Source organism: Mobula birostris, chromosome 8 (genome assembly GCF_030028105.1).
Source record: "Mobula birostris isolate sMobBir1 chromosome 8, sMobBir1.hap1, whole genome shotgun sequence".
Classification (NCBI taxonomy): Eukaryota; Metazoa; Chordata; class Chondrichthyes; order Myliobatiformes; family Myliobatidae; genus Mobula; species Mobula birostris.
The window spans coordinates 56,404,689-56,428,460 of NC_092377.1; the positions used below are offsets into that span (position 1 = coordinate 56,404,689).

General features: G+C 39.4%; 1 protein-coding gene across 2 annotated transcripts in view; it reads right to left on the reverse strand.

Annotated features, from left to right (window-relative positions):
• Positions 1–23,772, reverse strand: part of LOC140201320 (proteasome activator complex subunit 4-like) — a 140,901-nt gene that overhangs the window by 115,596 nt on the left and 1,533 nt on the right. Inside the window, exons 2-6 of one of the 2 annotated variants that reach the window (XM_072265203.1) lie at positions 11,518–11,658; positions 9,638–9,754; positions 6,881–6,937; positions 5,930–5,974; positions 3,001–3,150 (exon numbers count right to left, since the gene is read on the reverse strand). In XM_072265203.1, coding sequence (XP_072121304.1) covers positions 3,001–3,150; positions 5,930–5,974; positions 6,881–6,937; positions 9,638–9,754; positions 11,518–11,658 — 510 coding nt within the window. The remainder of the gene's footprint in view (positions 1–3,000; positions 3,151–5,929; positions 5,975–6,880; positions 6,938–9,637; positions 9,755–11,517; positions 11,659–23,772) is intronic. The other variant, XM_072265204.1, reaches the window with a different exon arrangement.

The following is a 23,772-nucleotide window of genomic DNA, read 5'->3' on the forward strand; positions in this document are numbered from 1 at the left end:
TCACTAAATGTCAACATAATGATCATTGCTCTATGTAAACATTCAAAATGTTTCTAAATACTGTACTTAGTACTTGCACTTTATCCTAAGCATCGCCAAAGTAAATTCACTGCCTAAAGATCCCTCAGAGTCTGCCCAAACCAGAAACCCTCGATAAACCAGAAGATTCGCAGTCTGCAGAGAACTAAATCCATAGCATTCAAGAGCAGTGATCCAGAACCCTACACAAAGTCTAGGTACGACCTACGGAAGGCCATCATGAGAGCAAAAATGCAATTCCAAGTGATGTTGGAGACACAACTGAATACATGACAGCAGGCTTTGAATGCCATTACTCCCTACAAGGCAAAATCCAACAGCATAAATGCAGTGTTACTTCACCCCCCCCCCCCCCGATGAGTTCAATGCCTTTTATGCACGCTTTGAAAGGCAGAATAAAACTACACCTGCATGAATCCCCACAGCATCTGGGAACACTGTGATCGCCATCTCAGAGGCCTTCAGAACAGTTTTCAAGAGTATGAACATTTGTAAGACATCATGTCCCTGTGGTGTATCTGGCAAGATACAGAAAATCTGTGCTGAACAACTCAATGCAGTGTTCAATAATATCTTCAACCTCAGAACTTCAGTGGGAAGCTTCCTCCTGCTGCAAAAGAGCATAAACCAGACCCAAGAAAAGGGTTATGATGTCGCAACAACCATCGCCCAGTAGCACTCCCAACTACTGTGATACAGTGCTTTGAGAGGTTAATCACAGTAAGAATTAAATTCTGCCTGAGCAAGAACCTGAACTGCTGGAATTTGCCTATCTCCACAAGTCTGCAGCAGATGCAATTTCACTGGCTCTCTACTCAACTTTGAAGTATCTCTCTCTCTTTGGTTGTCCATCGAAATCCAATGATGATGTCCACCCTTTAACAGTGAGATCTTTGATGACTATATAGTCCTATTCCGGGCCCACAAGCTCTATTGCAGGCGGGACATGTATATGTAGTAGTGGTGATGATAGTGGTGGGACCCATGGCTGCATTTCTCCTGGCTCTCTTCTGCTGTCTTCTGGTTGTTCTTTCCACCTCCAGAATACGAACCCCGTCCCTACACAGTTGTCGCCAAGTGGTATGGACAGCAGCAACATCCTCCAGGTCCTCGGGTCTGATCTTGCACTTCCTTAAAGCATTCTTCATCTGATCCTTATAGCACTTCTTCGACCTTCCAGCTGAGCGTCGACCATGATGTAGTTGGCCATATAACACTCTGCGGGGTAGCTGACATGGGGGCATCCTTATCACGTGCCCCAACCACTGCAGCTGACGCTGGGTGATCTTGGCTTCAATACTCCTGCAGTTGGTCTTTACAAGTATTTCAGTGTGAGGCACCCACTCACGCCAGGTAATTCCCAGGATGCACTGGAGGCAGCTTATGTGGAAGTGCTCCAAGGACTTAATGTGACGGCTGTAGGTTACCCAAGCTCAAAGCTATAAAGGAGGGTGGTGAGACAGACTGCTTGGTATACGGTGACCTTTGTGAAGGGACGAAGGCTCCTGTTCTGAAAGACTCTACGCCGAAGTCTCCTAAAGGCAGCTGATGCCTGTTTAATGCGGCTCTGGATGTCGTCGTCAATGCCGCTAACCTCAGAGAGAATGCTCCCCAGATATTTGAAAGATGGCACTACTGACAGCTTTTCATCACCAACAGCGAAGGCAGGTAGAATGGGTGGGACACTGGTACTCCACTGGCAAACCACTTCTGTCTTGGTGGTATTGACAGTCAGCCCCATCCTGCTGTACGCTCTCACCGCCACAGCAAGGGCAGTCTGAAGATCCTCCGGAGTATGGGCCACAAGAGCACAGCCGTCTGCATACTGCAGCTCCAGGACCCGCTCTCTATGGAGTTTGGTGGTTGCGTGGAGCCTCCTGATGTCAAAGAGGTTGCCATCTAATCTGACATCCACTGCCACACCGCTGCTGCCTTCAATCTCATTGTGGAGAAGCTTGGTAACACACAAGAGGAAGATGTTAAAGAGCACCGGCGCTAGTGCAAAGAGAGTTCCTATGGGATGTCCTCCCCAGGTCTGGGTGTCCCAATAAATTTGTTAACATCTTCGCCAGTCCCACGATGGGATGACTGCTCAGGTGACTATAGGAGGACAAGAGTCCGAGCCCTTCCTTGTACACATAGGATTGAGGCAGGGGTGTGTGCTAGTGCCCATGAAGTATCTAGAAAACAGCAAGTCATACATCAAGCTTCAAAACTGCTTCCCTCTACAACTGGGACCTAGACTACTTCATCAGGAGACCACAATCTGTATCAATTAGTAATAACAGGTTCTCCTTACTCACAATCAACAGAAGCACACTTGAAGAATGTGTGCTTATACTTGCGTTATTTATTTAATCGGGATCTCTTGGTCCAGTTCTAGGACTTGCATGAAGATCTGATCAAAGTTTAGGTCACATTTATGCAGAAATAGAGAAAATTCTATAGGGGTTCACAAACTTTCTACCACCATTGTATGTACATCATTTCTACCACAAGTTGTTATGTGCAATTACAAGAAATCTTGTGGGGTGGTGGGGGGGTGGGGAAGCCACTGCATCTCACAATTCATTCCAAACTGCATTTTTGTTCTATACTTTCCTGCATACATCTTTTAAAAATCAAATTTCTACCTTCATATGTATCTTCATCCACTTAGCCAGTTTTGACAAAGTCTATATGTACTGCATTGACTGTATTTTCAATATCAAGAGCATCTTTAAAAGGACTCTATTAGGTTTATCAAATGTATTTTTTCCTGAAGTCTCTTTTGGCTGTTTTATTTTGCAATATTCTCAGCCTTAGTCAAGAATTACCAGACCATAAAACCAACAAAAAAAATAATTAGAATAGTCTAATCATCTTCAGTCATATTGATAGTGTTAATACCGAATGTTGAAATGATATACAAGGAAAAGTAAAGACAAATTACAATAAATTAGGATAAAGTTGTAAACTGACCTAAATCCTTTATGATGCAAATAAGGCGGAAGAGAGGTTGGAAGGAACATTTCAAAATAGCTGATTGCCTTCTGCATGGTGACATCAAAAGGACACATCAATGGCCGCCATTCATCTAACATCTCAGCTGTAGCATCATCTGGAAAATACCTAGCACAAGAAATTATTTCTGTGCACTGAACATAGTACTGTGTTCCAACTAATAACAAACAATGTTTAAAAGCATACAAATATGTACTGCACAGAGGTTAGCACTACATCAGGCTTGTACTGTAGTAACACAAAAGAACGCTGGAGCACTCAGCAGATCAGGCAGTATTTATGGAAAGGAATAAAGAGTCGACGTTTCAGGCCAAGATCCGACTGTACTGCTTTATGTTCTATGTACGTTTGGTGAGCTTAATAATTTCCCTCAATATCTTTCACCACAAACTAGTTTAACACTTTAACTTCATGTCACATACAAGTGTAGAATATAAATATTTGTAACTCAATAAGACATTGGAAAAGATACCCTTTTATATTTGTTTAGGAGTTAATTGACTTATTACTTAAATTAAAAATGATCTCTGGTTTAATGTCAACATTCTTGAGCTGATATTCTTGACTCATTTTTGGACATGCATCAGCTTGCCAAACTGAAAGCTCAAGCCACCTTCATAATATCAAGAACTTCTATACTATTGAGTGTTCAGGCACATTTTAACTGTAATCATTACCAGATTTAAAAATGAGGTTTTGCATAAACCATATTCCCAGATGCACACACATGCAATCTGAAACCAGAAGCTGCAAACAAATCAATATTCGGATACAAATTAAAACAGTAACTAGTGTCTCTCATGGAACAACACAATTATACTAAATAATGGATTGTCAGGTCACTAACATAAGGTGTTTCAAGTACTGGTGACCTCCACTTTAAGGCAGTTTAGGTAATGGATTCATGCCTTTATGGATTCCACAAAACAATACTAAAAAGAAAACAACCTATACAATAAAAATTTGCTCATACAAAATTTAGATAAAATAAGTAAATAAACATTTTAAAACTTGCATTCTTGATGCATGCAGATGGTATGACTTCAAGTCCCAGCAAATTGTAGTGCAGACCATTTTCAAGGAATGCAGCCCCCTTCCCAACCATAAGAGGAGGTCACCTGTACTGATCAGCTTCTCCTTCTGGATAGTAAGCAGAGCAATAAATCCACTAATCACATACTAAATCAGACTGTTCTTGGGCATATTACCCAGATAGTGTCCTGCAGTTCAGTATTTCAGATTAAACCTTCCCTCCCCCAAGTATTTTGTTTCATTTTATATGTGAATGGTGATAACTGTAAGATCTTGATTCTTTGCTCAGATTCACCCAGCAAAAGAACTTCTCAAAGCAACATGGCCGTTAATTTGTTCAATCATATTAATTATCCAATTAATTCACTCCTCAAAATTTATAAAAATACAAACCACTTTTATCAATCCCTCCTCATAAAACATGCCTTCAATCCACAGCAATTTTCCAATATCTGGTGTGTCCTCTCCACAGTTTATGCGCACTTCCCCCAAAAGTCACTGCCTTCACCTGAATGCAGTACTTTGAATGGTATTGACCGAGGCACTACTGAATGGTATTGACCACAACCATTATTTGGAATTCCAGTCCACTGGAAAAGGCAAGGATTTTCACCTAATTACTATTTATACTGCTTCGCCAGATATTAATGGCATTTATGCCTGTACCCAAATCTCTCTACTCCTCTCCATATACTAATCCATCATTAAGAAAATGTTCAAATCTGTGTTTCCTTGATCCAGACATCACAACAATGAACTTCATCTACCAGAGAATCTCTCTTCCACTAAGTTGGTGTATCTTTAACCCAAGAAACTTACTACTACATTTACACAGTGCATGTTCTAAACTAGTGACTTCTTTTTTTAAAAAAATCCAAATCAGGATAAAATAATAAGCCACATCCCATTATCAGAATCTGAAAACCTTGCGCCATGTGGTAATTTCCTAACTAATTGCAACCCACGCCATGGAGTTACATCCAATTCTATGTGCTCATTTTTAATTTTCTTATGTGGACTTCACCAAACCTTCAACAACCATAAATACAGACCACATAATATGCAAGTGATCTTAAATAGTTGAGCTTAGGCCCTTCCTTTTCAAAGTCTGCCTTTTTAAATTTAAAATCTATTTAAGTTCATAATGTCGCTGAAGATGAAAATAAATTATCGCAACTTCCTTGAACCGATATACAAGTTGGATTAACTTTAAACATTAAAGATAGAATACAAGTTAAATTTTAACAGCAAATTTATTATTAACACCTTCCACGAGGCAAGCAATAAACAAACAGCCAACATACCAAGAAAATAAAGGTCTGATTAAATTGTCGCCACCTCACACACCAGTTTATCAAATGATGATAATCCCATTCTCATCATCAAATAGAGCTGAATGCCTGAACAACTTCATCCTCAACTCCTAAATAACCACAGTAGCCAATAAAGGAAGCTCAAAGTCAAGAAGAATATAATTATTTAAATCCAAAATGATAATGACTTAACTAAATATACAATAATGTAATGAATTACATTTTAGTTAATCCAGGAAATCTATTGATTACTGTTTCCATCTGATGAACCTTCATATAAACCTAACATCACTACCAATTATTGCTAAAACTGTCTATTAATTTTAGTTAAGTTACTTATAAATTAGGCAAAAGCCATCAGGTCAACTTTACGGAAACTGTTAAACTTTTAAGTGTAACATAGTACATAGAACAAAGTAAACATGATCTCACTATTATTTGCTATTCTATGAAGATGATCTTCATAGGTTAGAGGAAATCCAAAAACCAAAAGACACTTGAACATCCCTGAGATATCTTACAACAATGTTGTCAGTACTTACGGTCGACAACACTTCACCAACGTCTTCAGCAGATTTTCTATGGAACTAAAGGGGGGGGAAAAAGCCAATTTTACAAATTACCATCAGAAATATTATAAACAGTGGAAATAATCTAGCAATATGGTGCATACGAAGACTGAAACACTTAAGACATTGCCTAGCACATGCAGAGCTGAATTTGCAATGTTCACACAAAGCCAATCAAGAAAATTAATACCACACATCAACTTCAAAAATTTATTTTACTCTTTAGGTCTATTTATAACGTAAAGAAAGATGAAACATAAATATACTGAGATTAAATCCTGATAGCAACTTGGAAACTCTATTTGTGTTTATGTTCTTTATTTTTAAAAAATCCCATTCCCCAACTTAGTTTTATCTAAGTTGATCTTCAGAAACAAAGCATCATAACTGAAACAAAGTTGCTTGACTTGATAAAGCAAGATTTCTAATCTCTAACAGCTAGAAATCATAAATGTGGGCAGTACTCAGGTGCAAATTTCTCCCTACATTCTAGGCTGAAACATACTGAACAATGCAACAAAACAATTGTATTATAATTCACTAATTCATCTCATAGAAGGAAATCTCCTTTGAATAATTAATACTGTTGTAATCCTGAGTGAGCTGTTCCATATAGAAATTATTCTTTATTCCTGCTCCTTATAATTTAATGTTTTACAGTTTTTTTGTTTGTCAGCAAAACCCCACTACATCATTAGTAATGCATTTAAGACATTTTACACAAATAGTCCCAAACAGTCTTAAAAGGGAAATTTCATTGCAGTGCGACATTCTCAATAGTGGTGTAATACGACCATTCCATTTTTAATAAAATAATGAACAGGAAAAAGATGCATTTTTAGTAAAAACAATACATCTGTGTGATGAGCTCCACATTTAAAAAGACATGCATTATTGATCGGGCAAATGTATAAACATTCTTACCACCTATGCAAAATACTAAGCACACACGATTTAGAAGACAAGCCTTGTCGGAACGAACTGAATAATAAAGAGAAATACATCAAACAGGGCATAGAAATAAAGAAAGGTATGAGCAATACTGGTGAATAAACAGTTGAAAAAAGTGATGTTCAACAAGAGTTGAAAGCAGCCATTGACATTTTTGTGGTGCTTATATAGCAAGTTGCAACTCATCCCTCGAGTTTTTTTTTTGATTTAGTGTCAAGGGTGATTGATGAAGGTAGGGCTGTGGATGTTGCCTTCATGGATTTTAGTAAGGTATTTGATGAGGTTCCTCATAGAAGGCTCATCCAGAAGATTAAGATGCATGGGTATATGGTGAATTACCTGTTAGAATTCAAAACTAGCTTGTCCAGTGACAGAGGGTAGTGGTCAAAGGGACTTATTCTAGATGGAGGTTTGTCATGAATACTGTTCCACAGGGATCTGTACAAGGACCTCTGCTGTTGTGATGTACATAAATGACCTGGATCAAAATGTAGATGGGTGGGTTAGTAAGTTTGCAGATGATATAAAGATTGGTGGTGTTGTGGATAGTGTAGAAGACTGGAAACAAATATAACAGGATATAGATCAGTCGCAGATATGGGCAGAGAAATGGCAAATGGGAGTTTAAGCTAGCCACATGTGAAATGTTGCACATTGATAGGTTAACTGTGAAGAGACTCTACATTGTTAAGGGCAAAATTCTTAACAGTGTTGATGAGCAGAGGGATCTTGGGGCCCAAGTTCATAACTTCCTGAAAATGGCAATACAGGTTGATTAGGTAGTTAAGTCGTCATATGGCATGCTTGCCCTTATTAGTCAAGATACTGAATTCAAAAGTCAGGAAGTTATGTTGTAGCTTTATAAAACTCCAGTTAGGCCGCACCTGGAGTATTACATACAATTCTGGTCACCCCATTACAGAAAGAGGCCCTATGTGCCACCTAGGCACTAAGGGTCCAGACAACATTACAGAAAGGGTGTCGAGGTTTTGGAGAGGGTTCAGAAGAGGTTTACCAGATGCTGCCTGAATTAGAGGCATATGCTATAAGGAGAGGTTGGATGAACTTGGTTTGAGTTCATTGGAGTGGTGTAGGCTTCTGAAAGATCTGATAGTTTTCTAAGATTATGGACAGCATTGATAGAGTAGACAGACAGTATCTTTATACCAGGGTTGAAATGCTTAATATCAGAGGGCATGCAATTAAGCTGACATGGGATAAGTTCAAAGTAGATGTGAGGAGCAAGTTTTTATTATACAGTGAGTGGTGGGTGTCTGGCACTCGCTGCCTGGGTTGGTGGCAGAGGCAGGTACATTAGGGACACTTAAGTGAATTTTAAATAGGCACATCAATGTGAGGAAAATGGAAGGATATGGACATTGTGTCGGTAGAAGGAATTAGTTTAGTTAGCCATTTGATTACTAATTTAATTGGTCTGGCACAACATTGTGGACCAAAGGGCCCATTCTTGTGCTGTACTGTTCTATGTTCTATCCCAGTTAATGTATTTTTGCAAGTACATTTGAGATGGTTTCAACAACAATGCTCCCACAACACCATTGAGAATGCATCGCACTGTATATCAACAGATACAAATAATGAGACAAAATTACAGCTTTCAAATGAAAGATTAAGCAGATTTTTTTTAAATGCTGGATCAAGGTATCTTGAAAATTGTTCGCCAAATATCAAGAAAAATATTCAGTAACTTTAACTATGAAATAATAATTAAAGTTCAGTTACTTAGCTGCTAACTGGCAACATCAGTTAGTTGCCTTTCCAAGGTCGTAGATTGGCTTCCATGTTGTTTCAGTGGTTCTTATTCAGGTGAATGCAGTCACTTGAAGAAATATGCTTTCTCTCCTGTTATTGCATGTTGTTGGAGTATCTGAACATGGCAGCACTTGGGCACTAATCAAATGTCCAGACCCTAACATGCACATCATTTGTCTATGCCGGACTGTATAAGGATGTTAAAGTTTAAGACCGTTCTCCAAAATACCTCAATCCATATCCACAGCAGAGTTACGATAATCTCAATACATGATTTATATTTCATATATTAGTGTAATTTTCAATCATCAGTCACAATTATCACAAGCAATTGGTTGCAAGGATCAAGCATCATGAAACATTCACCATTTCCCCTGGTCAACTGCAAAGATGCTGCTTGCAGATTAAAAGCAAAGGTAATTTTCAGTAATTTTGTGCACGTTTCCAATCTCATTATCATACAATACTTACACTTTGACATTGATCACCTATCTATTTTGCTATTAGGCAGAAGTAAGTTTTATAAAATTTGATTTTGTGCATCGTTAAATAAGGCAGATAACATTTCTCCTAACATGGAAGAGTAACAAGTGACAGGGTGACAGGATCACAATGACTTCAAAATCAAATTCATCTTTTTGAGGTACACAAGCTTAAATAAGTGAAAATGGAGTACAAACTTCTGTGAATATATGTTTGTATCCTTCCATTCTCCATTTTTCATCAGTGACAGAAGTCTTGCCTACTGTAAAGAAAAATTACTTACAGCCTGGCATAGACAAATTATATATATTTAAGCTCTGGACAAAACATAAAAACATGACAGCCAATCCAGAACCTTGGAAAGGCAACAACTGATGTTGATAGTTAACAGCTAAACAACAAATATGAAGGAACTCAAATGACTCAGACTTCTAATTCAGTAATATTTCAGACATGCAAAAGAGATATACTTACTTTGGAAACCAATTTAACCCAAGGTGCTCTGTCTTGGAGTACAAAATTCTTTCTACTGTTACATACAATGGTCTCCATGGCAACTGTAAATCCTCCCTTGATAAGAGTTCTTTTTTCCTGGTAATAATTTTTTTTTAAAAATTAAAAAGTTACAACACTTAAATGAAATAGAATAAAAATACTAGGAATAAATATACTACTAGGGAGAGTTAAGACACTGCAAGGGTAAGATACCCAGATGGGAATTATATACAGGAGTCCAAATGGTAGCCGAGATGTAGGGACAAATTACAAAAAGAGAAAGAAAAGGCACGAGAAAAGGGCAATGTTACAATGTCATGGGGGATTTCAATATGTAGGTAGATTGGGAAAACGTCAGGTTGGTGCTGGATCCCAAGAGAAATAATATGTAGAATGTCTTTAAAATGGCGTTTTTTTTAAAGAGCAGCTTGTGGTCGAGTCCAATAGGGGAAAAAAATATTCTGGATTGAGTGTTGTGTAATGAACCAGATTTGATTAGAGAGGTTAAGGTACAGGAACCCTAAGGAGACAATTATTATAATGATAGAATTCACACTGCATTTGGGGAGGAAGAAGCTAAAAGTCAGATGTATCAGTATTGCAATGGAGTAAAGGAAATTACAGAGGCATGAGAGAGGAGGTGGCCAAAGTTGATTGGAAGGGACATGAGCAGGGATGCCGACAGAACAGCAACGGCTACAGATTCTGGGAGTAATTTGGAAGGTATATCCCAGACAGAGGATAAGGCAACCATGGCCAGCAAAGGAAGTCAAAGACAACATAAACAAAAAACAGAAGGCAAATGAAATAGCAAAAATTAATGGGAAGTTAGGGGATTGGGAAGCCTTATAAAACCAATAGAAGGTAACTACAGAGCAATAAGGAGAGAAAAGATGAAATATGAAGGTAAGCTAGCCAATAATATCAAAGAGGATACCAAGTATTTTTATTTATTTTTATATATATAGAAAAGTGAGAGTGAATTTTGGACCAATGGAAAAAGACACTGGAGAGGTAGCAATGAAGATGAAGAAACAGCGGATGAACTTAGTAAGTATTGTGTGGAAGACACCAGCCAGTATGGCAGAAATTTGAGTGTGTCAGGGGGCAGAAGTGAACATAGTCGCTAACACTAAGGAGAAGGTGCTTGGAAAGCTGAAAACTGAAAGGTTTGAAGGCAGCTAAGTCACTTAGACCAGATGGACTATACTATACCCCAGAAATATACCTCTGAAATAGTTAGCTGAAGAGTCTATGGAGGCATTAGTAATGATCTTTCAAAAATCACTAGATTCTGGAATGGTTCCGGAGGATTCGAAAATCAGAGATGTCACTATATTCATTAAGAAGGGAGGGAGACTAAAGAGAAGAAATTATAGCCCAGTTAGCCTGACTAGGAAAGATGTTAGGGAAGATGTTGAAGTCAATTATTAAGGATGAGGCTTTGGGGTACTTGGAAACACACAGCTGTTGAGGCCAAATCATTGGGTATATTTAAAGCAGAGGTTGATAGGTTCTTAATTAGTAAGACAGCAAAGATTACAGGCAGTAGGCAAGAGAATGGGGTTGAGATGGATTATAAATCAGTCAAAATGGAATGGCAGAGCAGACTCAATGGGCCCAAGGCCTAATTCTGTTACTATGTCTTGTGGTCTTATGGTCTAAATTCAAACAGTATATTTTCCCTACATCCAAATCTGTTTATAAAATAAATCTGATTCAAAGTTAACTGTATTATTGCACTTAAAATATTCAAGGTAATCTTTAAAACACCAAGTTTGAAGTTTAAGGTTGAGAATTACTCATGGTTAGTCACAGCTTGTTACAATGTATCTTAAAAGAATTTACTCTGAACTTACTTGAGCAAATTTATTAACAATCGAGTGAATCCTTGCATCATGCTGATCTCAAGTTCGGGCATGACAACTAGTTCATACAGCAGCTTAACAAATATTACATGATCTTCTTTGCTGAACTTCCTCCCATATAGTCGGATATATCTGAAAAACAAAACAAAAATAAGATGTATATTATCAAACTCTGTATCAGTTTCCCAGAAATTTTGAGTGATAGAAAACCTTATAGTCAAACCATTTTTGAACACAATGGAGCAGCAACCCATAAGAGAAATGACTTGAGGTTGAGTTTATAAGCCAAAATGAAATAAAAGTCAGAGATGTGCAGAAAGCCCAAATTAGAGAAACAAAATCTCAAGGATCAAATCAGGACTATTTGAGAGAAATGTAAACAAACTAAACACAAGGAACGTTATTTTAAAAATCAGGCCATTGCCAAACCACAAAATAATGTAGGTCAGTGATATGTGAGTTGAGATACTGGGGGGTGATTGGATTATGATAGAGGTCTTTAACAGCATGGAAGATGGTTTGCACACTGAGTCATAGAAAAGTACAGCACAGAAACAGGCCATTCGGCCCATCTAGTCATGCCAAACCATTTCAACTTCCCATCGACCTGCACCAGGACCATAGTCCTCCATATCCTACCATCCACGCACCTATCCGAACTTCTCTTAAATGCTGAAATCAAGCTAGCATGTACCACTTGCGCTGGCATCTCAATCAACACTAACAACCCTCCGACTGAAGAAGTTTCCCCTTATGTTCCCCTTAAACTTTTCACCCTTAACACATGACTTACAGTTTTAGTTTCACCCAATCTCAGTGGAAAAAGCCTGCTTGCTATACCCTAGCTATACCCTTCATAATTTTATATGCTTCTATCAAATCTCCTCTCAATCTTCTATTTTCCAAGGAATAAAGTCCTAACCTGTTCAATCTTTCCTTATAACTCATGTCTTCCAGTCCTGGCAACACCCTTGTAAATTTTCTCTACATACTTTCATCCTTATTTGCATCTTTCCTGTAAGTAGGTGAGTGACCAAATCTGCACAAAATACTCCAAATTAGACCTCAACAACATTTATACAACTTCAACATAATGTTCCATCTTCTGTAGTAAATACTTTGATTTATGAAGACCAATGTGTCAAAAGCTTTCTTTGCAACCCTGTCTACCTGTGACACCACTTTCAGTGAATTATGGAGCTGCAATCCCAGATCCATTTATTCCATAGCACTCCTCAGTGCCCTACCGCTCACTGTGTAAGACCTACCCTGGCTGATCCTACCAAAATGTAACACTCGCACTTATCTGCATTAAATTCCATCTGCCATTTTTCCAACTGGTTCAGATCCCACTGCAACCTCTGATAGTCTTCCTCACTGTCCACTACACCCTCAATCTTGGTGTCATCCGCAAATTTGCTGATCCAATTTACCACATAATCATGCAGATCGTTACTATAGATGGTAAACAGCAACGGGCCCATCCCCGATCCCTGTGGCACTCCACTAGTCACAGGCCTCCAGTCAGAGAGGCAACTATCTGGTACCACTCTCTGGCTTCTCCCACAAAGCCAGAGTCTAATCCAATTTACTACCTTATCCTGAATGCCAAGTGATGGAAGCTTCTTGACCAAACTTCCATTTGAGCTGGACCAGAAAGAGAGGCCATGCAAAAACAGATACTCCTAAATAACTAAAGTTAGAAAAATTTACTTCCTAACTTTAGCCTCAAAGTAATGTTGCAGCTCTATGAAACTCTGGTTAAACCACACATGCAGTATTGCATTCAGTTCTGGTCCCCTCAGTATAGGAAGGATGTGGAAGCTTTGGAGAGGGTGCAGAAGAAATTTACCAGGATGCTGCCTGGATTAGAGAACATGTCTTATGAGAAAGGGTGAGCGAGCTAGAGTTTCTCTCTTTGGAGCAAAGGAGGATGAGAGGAAACAAGAAAATCTGCAGATGCAATGGTGGGATCCAAGCAACACACACAAAATGCTGGAGAAACTCAGCAGGCCAGGCAGTATCAATGGAAAAGAGTAAAGTTAATGATTCGGGCCAAGACCCTTCATCAGGACTGGAGAAAAAAAGATGAGGAGGAAAAAAAATGAGGTGGAGGGAGGGGAGGAAGAAACACATGGTGATAGCTGAAATGGGGGGGGGGAGGGTGAAGTAAAGATCTGGGAAATTAAATGGTGAAACAGATAAAGTGCTTGAGAAGAGGGAATCTGATGAGATGACAGGAGGCTATGACAGAAAGAGGAGGAGCACCACCACCAAAGGGAGGTGATGTGCAGGTAAGGAGATAAGGTGAGGGGGGGAAATAGGAATGGGGAATGGTGGGGGGGAGGGGAGAGCAATACCAGAAGTTTGAGAAATTGATGTTCATGCCATCAGGTTGGAGGCTATCCAGACAGAATGTAAGGGGTTGCTCCTCCAAACGGAGCGTGGCCTCATCGCGACAGTACAGGCCATGGACTGACATGTCAGAAGGGGAATGGGAAGTGGAATTAAAATGGGCAGCCATAGTCATACTTTATTGATCCCGGGGGAAATTGGTTTTCGTTACAGTTGCACCATAAATAATAAATACTAAGAGAACCATAAATAGTTAAATAGTAATATGTAAATTATGCCAGTAAATTATGAAATAAGTCCAGGACCAGCCTATCGGCTCAGGGTGTCTGACCCTCCAAGGGAGGAGTTGTAAAGTTTGATGGCCACAGGCAGGAATGACTTCCTATGACGCTCTGTGCTGCATCTCGGTGGAATGAGTCTCTGGCTGAATGTACTCCTGTGCCCACCCAGTACATTATGTAGTGGATGGGAGACATTGACCAAGATAGCATGCAACTTAGACAGCATCCTCTTTTCAGACACCACCGTCAGAGAGTCCAGTTCCATCCCCACAACATCACTGACCTTACGAATGAGTTTGTTGATTCTGTTGGTGTCTGCTCCCCTCAGCCTGCTGCCCCAGCACACAACAGCAAACATGATAGCACTGGCCACCACAGACTCATAGAACATCCTTATCGTCCGGAGACCTCAGTCTCCTCAGGAAATAGAGACGGCTCTGACCCTTCTTGTAGACAGCCTCAGTGTTCTTTGACCAGTCCAGTTTATCGCCAATTCGTATCCCCAGGTATCTGTAATCCTCCACCATGTCCACACTGACCCCCTGGATGGAAACAGGGGTCACCGGTACCTTAGCTCTCCTCAGGTCTACCACCAGCTCCTTAGACTTTTTCACATTAAGCTGTAGATAATTCTGCTCACACCATGTGACAAAGTTTCCTACCGTAGCCCTGTACTCAGCTTCATCTCCCTAGCCACCGGGAGATACTGCTTTTTCTAGCAGACGGAGTGTAGGTGCTCAGCAAAGCAGTCTCCAAACCTACATCGGGTCTTACCAATATACAGAAAGCCACACCGGAAGCACCCGATACAGTAGATGACCTGAACAGACTCACAGGTGAAGTGGTGCCTCACCTGGAAGGACTGTTTGGGGCTCTGAATGGTAGCACAGTAATTGACCCCAACAGACTTGATAGAGGTGTATAAGGCAATAGGAGGCATAGATGAGTGGACAGCCAGCAACTTTCCACCAGGGTGGCAATGGCTGATATGAGACAGCATACAACATCATGGGCTGAAGGGTCTGTACTGTTGTGTGTTCTATAGTGCTTAGAGTACTGTGTACAGTTCTAGTTGTCACACTATAAGAGAAGATATGATTACACTACAGAGGGAGAAAAAAAAAGATTCACAAAAACGTTGCTGGAACTCAATACCTAAGTTCTTAAGTGAGACAGGAAAGGCTTGGACTGTGAGTGAAGGAAGCCAAGGGATGGCCTTAGAGGTTTAGAAAATCACAAGGGTCTCATATAAAGTGGATGATCATTATCCTTTTTCCAGGGTAGGGTAGTCTAAAATTAGAGGAAATACATTTATGAAAGCGGAAAGATTTAGAAGTGATGATAGGCAAGACTTCCCGCATGGAGGGTGGTGAGAATTTGGAATGAGCTCCCAGAGAAAATGGTAGAGGTGGGAACAATTACAATATTTAAAAGACATTTGAGTAGGTTCATAGATAGGAACGGTTTAGAGCAGGGTTTCCCAACCTTTGTGCCTTGGAGCCTTACCATTCATGGAGGGGTCCATGGACCTCATGCTGAGAACCCTTAGTTTACAGGCTAGGTAAATGAGACTAGCTCAGGAGGGCAATGTTTGGCTGAAGGGCCTGTTTCTATGTTGCTTAACTCCATGAATATGTAACTAACACGAGGGGGCATAGTTTTAAGGTGCTTGGTAATAGGTACCAAGGGGATGTCAGGGGTAAGTTTTTCACACAGAGGGTGGTGGGTGTGTAGAATGCACTGCCGACAGCAATGGTGGAAGAAGATACAAAGGGGTCTTTTAAGAGCCTCTTAAATAGGTACATGGAGCTTAGAAACATAGAGGGCTATGCACTAGGGAAATTCTAGGCCGTTTCTAGAGTAGGAATTCCTACCCTGGACCCATTGCAATTTGCCCATCGCCACAATAGGTCAACGGCAGATGCAATCTCAATGGCTCTTCACATGGCCTTGGGCCATCTGGACAATACAAACACCTATGTCAGGATGCTGTTCATCGACTATAGCTCAGCATAACACCATCATTCCCACAATCCTGATTGAGAAGTTGCAGAACCTGGGCCTCTGTACCTCCCTCTGCAATTGGATCCTCGACTTCCTGACTGGAAGACCACAATCTTTGCACGTTGGTGATAATATCTCCTCCTCGCTGACGACCAACACTCGTACACTGCAGGGTGTGTGCTTAGCCCACTGCTCTACTTTCGCTAGACCCATGACTCTGTGGCTAGGCATACCTCAAATACCATGCTGATGATACAACCATCCTTGGTAGAATCTCAGATGGAGATGAGAGGGTGTACAGGAGCGAGATATGCCAACTAGTGGAGTGGTGTCACAGCAACAACCTTGCACCCAATATCAGTAAGACGAAAGAGCTGTTTGTGGACTTCAGGAAAGGTAAGATGAGGGAACACATACCAATCCTCATAGCGGGATCAGAAGTGGAGAGAGTGAGCAGTTTCAAGTTTCTGGGTGTCAAGATCTCTGAGGATCTAACCTGGTCCCAACATACTGATGCAGCTATAAAGAAGGCAAGACAGTGACTATACTTCATTAGGAGTTTGAAGAGATTTGGCATGTCAACAAATACACTCAAAAACCTCTATAGATATACCGTGGAGAGCATTCTGACAAGCTGCTTCACTGTCTAGTATGGCGGGGGGCGGGGGGTGCTACTGCACAGGTCTGAAAGCAGCTGCAGAGGGGTGTAAATTTAGTCATCTCCATCTTGGGTACTAGCCTGCAAAGTACCCAGGACACCTTCAAGGAGCGGTGTCTCAGAAAGGCAGCGGCCATTATTAAGGACCTCCAGCACCCAGGGCATGCCCTTTTCTCACTGTTACCATCAGGTAGGAGGTACAAAAGCCTGAAGGCACACACTCAGCGATTCAGGAACAGCTTCTTCCCCTCTGCCATCCAATTCCTAAATGGACATTGAACCTGTGAACATTACCTCACATTTTAATATATATTATTCCTGTTTTTGCAAGAGATTTAACCTATTCAATATACGTATACTGGAATTGATTTATTTTCTTCTTTTATATTATGTATTGCATTGAGCTACTGCTGCTAAGTAACAAATGTCACGACACATGCCAGTGACAATAAACCGGATTCTGATTCTGAGGTTACATGGTCAACACAACATTGTGAGCTGAAGGGCCTGTAACGTGCTGTAAATTTCTATGTTCTACGTATAACTAGCTAAACTACAATGATATTACTCACAGATTTGTGCACCTAACTACTGCCAGCCACTGAAATAAATGTTCCAATCATAGAAACAGTTATTTTATGATTCTGCAAACAAACTCAAATTTTTTGTATGTTCATGTGTTGGAAGCACCAAAATGAGTTGGAACAAGTTTATAAAGCTAAATGTATCCTTCTATTGCATGAACAGTAGACCAAGACAGGAGTTACAAGAGCAAAATGCCCTGGACCCATAGAATTCTGAAAAGCGAATTATAAGTGCTCAGCAGGTCAGCAAACATTTGTGCAGAAAGAAAGAGTTATTGTTTTCAATTGATAATGGCAGCAAAAAAGTTTTAAAACAATTTCAGACACTAGCTCATCACAAAATCACGTGTGATACATGTGAGTACAGTTCACACTTCAAACTGTCAAAAATGCATGTGAATGGTTAATTATAATCAAATTAAGTTCCAACTGTCAGCATGGACTCTGTGGGCTAAAGGGCCTTTATCCACCGTCAATGCTTTGGAAATTACAAGAAAGGTTACAGAAATGGAGGTATTAAACAGGGAGTAGTGTGTGTTATCTGTTGCCAAATTTATAGACACAGAAATTCATTACTAATTTTATTGAAGAGAATCCCTGCTATAATTTATTAACTAAATAATAACTAAACTAACTAAAATATTAGCTAATCAGGTTGGCACTCAATCCAAGCAAGGAAATTTGTAGGATGCCTACGAGATGGCTTTTTAGAGCAGCTTGTGGTTGAGTTCACTATGGGAGTGGCAATTCCGGATTGGGTGTTAAGTAATGACCCAGATTTTATTAAGAAGCTTAAGGTAAAGGAACTGTTAAGAGACAGTGATCGTAAACCCTGATGTTTGAGGAAGAGGAGATAAAAATCGAATTTATCACTATTACAGCAGAGTAAAGGGAACTGCAGAAGCATGAGAGAGGAGCTGATCAAAGTTGATTAAAACGGAACGTAAGCAGGAATATGGCAGAACAGCAATGGCTGAAGTTTCTGGGAGCAATTCGAAAGTAGGAAAGATACATCTCAAAGGTTAAGTATTTTTCTAAAGGGAGAATGAAGCAACTATGGCTGACATGGGAAGTCAAAAACAGCATAAAAGCAAAAGAAAGGCCATATAAAATAGCCAAAATTAGTGGCAAGGTGGAGGATTGGGAAGCTTTTAATAACCAATAGACAGCAACTAAAAAACCATAAACAGGGAAAAGATGAATTATTAGGGTAAGCTAGCCAATAATATAAAAGACAATACAAAAAGTTTTTCTGAGATACAAAGATTCAGGGATGAAAGAGGATATCATACAATTTGAAAATGACACGGCAACAGGGGACAAAGAAATGGTGGACAAACCTAATAAATATTTTGCATCAGTCTTTACTGTGGAAGACACTAGCAGAATGTAGAAATTTGAGAGTGTTGGGGTCAGAAGTGAGTGTAGTTGCTATTAATAAGGATAAGATGCTTGGAAGGCAGAAAATTCTTAAGGTATATAAATCATCTTGACCAGATGGACTACACCCCAGGTTCACAAAGAGGTAGGTGAAGAGATTATGGAAGTATTACTAATGGTTTCAGAAGAATGGAAAATTACAAAAGTTACTCCAGTCTTTAAGAGAGGGAAGCAGAAGAAACAAAATTATAGACCAGTTAGCCTGACTTCAATGGTTGGGAAGATCTGAGTTCATTATTAAAGATGAGGTTTTGGGATATATGGCAAAACAGGCCAAAGTCAGCATGGCTTCCTTCAGGGGATATCTTGCCTGACAAATCTGTTGGAATTCTTTGAGGAAATAACAGGCAGGGTAGACAAAGGATAGCCTGTAGATGTTCCTTAATTAGATTTCCAGAAGGCCTTTGACAAGGTGCCACACACAAGTCCACTTACCAAGATTGGAGCCCATGGTATTATAAGAAAGATACCTGCATGACTGGCAGGAGACAAAGAGTGGCAACAAAGTGGGGCTTTCTGCTTAGCTGCCAGTTTATTACAGAAAAGTTACTGGCATGGTTTGTGCATTGGCTGATTGGTAGGAAGTGGCAAGTGGGAATAAAAGGAGCCTTTTCTGGTTGGCTGCCAGTGACTAGTGGTGTTCCGCAGGGATTGGTGCTGGGACTGGTTTTTACGCTGAATACCAATGATTTACATTATGGAATAGATGGTTTTGTTGCCAAGTTTGCAGATGATACGAAGGTTGGCGGGGTAGCAGATAGCGTTGAGGAAACAGGAAGGCTGCAAAAGGACTGAGACAGATTAGGAGAATGGGCAAGAGAGTGGCAAATGAAATACAATGTTAGAAAATGCATGGTCATGCACTTTGGTAGTAGAAATAAATACGCAGACCATTTTCTGAACAGGGAGAAAATCCAAAAATCTGAGATGTAAAGGGACTTGGGAATCCTTGTGCAGAACACTTAAAGGTTATCGTGCAGGTGTGGTCAGGGGTGAGGAGGACAAATACAATGTTAGCATTCATTTCAAGAGGTCTAGAATACAAGAGTAGGAATGTGATGCTAAGGTTTTATAAGGCACTGGTGAGGTTCACCTTGAGTATTGTGAACAGTTTTGGGCTCATCATCTAAGAAAAGATGTGTTGGCATTGGAGAAGGTTCAGAGGAGGTTTGCAAGAATGATTCCTGGAATGAAAGGGTTATCATTCAAGGAATATTTGATAGCTCTGGGTCTATACTTGCTGGAATTTAGAAGGATGGATTTCAATGAAACCTTTCAAATGTTGAAAGGCCTATACAGAGTAGATGTGGAATGGATGTTTCTAATGGTGGGGCAGTATAGGACAAGAGGGCACAGCCTCAGGATAAAGGAGTGTCCATTTCAAACAGAGATGCAGAGAGACTTCTTTCACCAGATAGTGGTGAATTTGTGGAATTTATTATCACAGGCAGCTAGGGAGGCCAGGTCATTTGGGTGTATTTAAGGCAGAGCTTGATAGGTTCTTGATTGGACATGGCACCAAAAGATTACAGGGAGAAGGCCAAGGAGTAGAGCTGAGGAGTGAAACAAGGATCAGCCATGATTGAATGGCAGAAGAGACTCAGTAAGCCAAATGGCCCAATTCTGCTCCTATGTCTTATAAGCAAAAAAGTGGCAGATGGAATATATTATAGTGAAGTGCATGGTTATGCACTTTGGTAGAAGGAATAAAGGCAAAGACTATTTTCTAAATGGGGAGAAAATTCAAAAATCCCAGATGCAAAGGAACAGGGGAGTGCTCACGCAGGATTCCCTAAAAGTTAACTTGCAGGTTGAGTCAGTGGTAAGGAAGCCAAATGTAATTTTAGTATTCATTTTGAGAGGACTAGAATACAAAAGCAAGGATGCAATGCTTTAGAAGGCATTGGTCAGACTGCACTTGGAGTATTGAGAGCAGTTTTGGGCTCTTTATCGAAGAAAATACGTATTGGCATTGGAGAACATGTTTCCTTTGGTGGGAGAGTCAAGGACCAGAGAGCACAGTCTCAGAACAGAGGGACATCCATTCAGAACAGAGATGAGAGAAAAATTTCTTCAGCAAGAGGGTGGTGAAGCTGTGGAATTCATTGTCACAGACAGCTGTGCAGGCCAAGTCATTGGGTATATTTAAGGCAGAGGTTGATAGGTTCTTGATCAATCAGGGCGTCAAAAGTTACAGGGAGAAGGCAGAAAATAAGGTTGAGAGTGATAATAAATCAGCCATGATGAAATGGCGGAGCAAACTCAATGGGCCAAATGGTCTAATTCTACAATGTCATATGGTCTAGTATTATTAAAATATGTGACACCATGTACAAGGATCAAATAAAGAGACAAAATTTTGGCAAGTTAATGCTAAACCAGCGGGCTCAAAGCTTAATAGTTTAATAACTCAATCAGCACTTACAAATTATTGTTTTTTAACAAAAGTGGCTTGCCTGTTATATTAGGAATGGCTGAGTGCACTCTAGAGCATCGAGGGATGTGAGGTGACCATATTGAGACATGCAAAATAATTTGTAGTTAGGTACATCCACTAAATCTAGAACTATATTTCCAGATAATGGGGAGGACATATTTCTAGACTGACAAATCATTTTGACTGCTGATCATCAGCCAAGTAGGCTCAAGGGACTGAAGTGTACATCTGCTATAATTTATGTTGCTTCATTCTTATTTCTAACTATATCTGTAAAATAAATTATGAAAGCATTTATATATTAAATGTAGTTTTGAATTAGCTATATCATTGACATCTTCTATTCAAATTTAGCCTGCACCAGAATTTTACTGCATGGGATTCATCTCTCTTTCTCCAAAGACTATTAATAAACCCAGCTTTCTACTGCCCAGCTCGAACACATTATTGCTATCTGTTGCATGTTAACATACACCTCTCACAGGATTAGTTAACAGAACGAACAGAATACAAAAACACAATTCTATGAAAGGAAAACATTTACTGTATAATGATATGGGGCATGAACAATGGAATGAAACTGGGCAATTCTTTGAAAGAGCTGGTACATGCTGAGTAAGACAAATATTCTCATTTTGCACTTTCGAAGCTCACATCACCAAAGAGAATTGATTATCCCCCATACACAGAAACACACAATGTGCTTAGTATGTGGAAAATACATTGCAACACAAGTTCATGGTCACTTGATGGAACATATTTCAAAACATACACACTAGCAAGCATGATCTTGTATGCTATTTGTCTATTATTAGCACTGGAGTCCTAAGATCAATACCCAAAATTAATTTTTCACATTCACAAAATTGTTAAGGGATTAAAGACAGAACTACAAATGACTTCTGAGGTCATCACAGAGGAAGACTCTGCCAACATTCTTTGTTGTGATGAATATTTTGGAAAGATTAACTTACAACAACTGAATAAATTTGTAAAGACAAAACAAGTTAAATCTATGCGTTAATTAAATTACCAGTAGGTATACTATGAAGAAGACATCAAGTTGCTCTAGCTTAAGTTTCAATCTTCACTGGTAAATACCATTTTAAACTTCTGCAAGTAAGTGTACTCCAAGACCACCCAAAGACAGAGGTTTCTTAGCATATTCTTAACACACAATTTAAACTACAGTAAAGCAACTGACAACCACTCAGATACAGCAATACCATTCAACTGAAAGCATAGATGATTTGGGATTAATCAATGTTTTTACAGCACAAAAAAGGAGTGCAAACTCCAGAAATATTACTTTAAGATCATCTGTTCAAGGACAGTGAAGAGAATGTTTTTGTTTGCTTTCCAGATAATAATGGCTGCCTGATTAACGGTTAACGAAATTGAGAAAACAGAGACAAATAGAAGAACCAAGCTTTAGGCCTTTCTAAACCATTCACCAAACACAATAGCTTAGTACGCTTCCAAATCACTTAGCTTAAGGGAGAATACTTCAAAAAGTCTCAGTATAAATGACATTGGTATATGTAAATTTCTCATGTCTTGTCAACAGTGCTTTAATTAGTTCTTTTATCTCTTAACCTCTCTACTGCCTTAGCAGTAGTAAAATGCACACAGCTGATATTTTTAATAACAGAATACGATCCTGCATTTATTTAGCATGTCTCATTAAGAAAATATGTTGATTCTCTACATACAAGTCTAGTTTTTAAAATGACAACAAATCATTTGATTACAAAACTGGATTTTTAACGTAGGTCTAAAAGGAGTTAGGATAGGCAGAATTTAGAAAAGGAATTTCAGAGTGGTATGCTTATGGCCAAATCGCAAGAAAGGTGCACAGCGGGGAACCTTCTTGTAGAGTCTGGTTACAAATATAGTGAAGGTCAACAAGCATATTTTTGATTAACCTAACAATCTGAGGCATCCAAAACTGGGAAGAGAAGTGCCAAGGTTCAAAAGTTGTCATACATTGGATTACTAGAGACATGCTTCACCTTAAAAGCAGTATGAACCCAAAGAAACTATCACAATGTAAAAAAAACCACAATATGAAACATAGTTGAAGATTTTTCCCATGTAACCAAATTTGCAGATAAAGAAATGTGAAAACTATCAGTAGATATAAGCATTATTTCCACCGACCTGATATCACAATGACAGTGACATCACAATGCACCAACTGCTAATAAATAACTACCTTGATTAATATTGCTGTTGAAAACCTTCCTGTATTACTGTGGGTAAATAAATGGCTATGATCCATTTTAGCAAAGGAAAACATGTTATCCACGTCGACAATATTGTAAACAGCTGTGCTTAATTCTGACCTAAAAGCTTCAGAGTATCTATTACATAATTTACAATAAAACTATAAATTGAACAAAAAAGTTTCCACAGAAATCTAAGCAAAATATCAAGAGGTCTGCACAAACCACCAATTATTATTTGTTCTTGCTTCGATCCGAACCA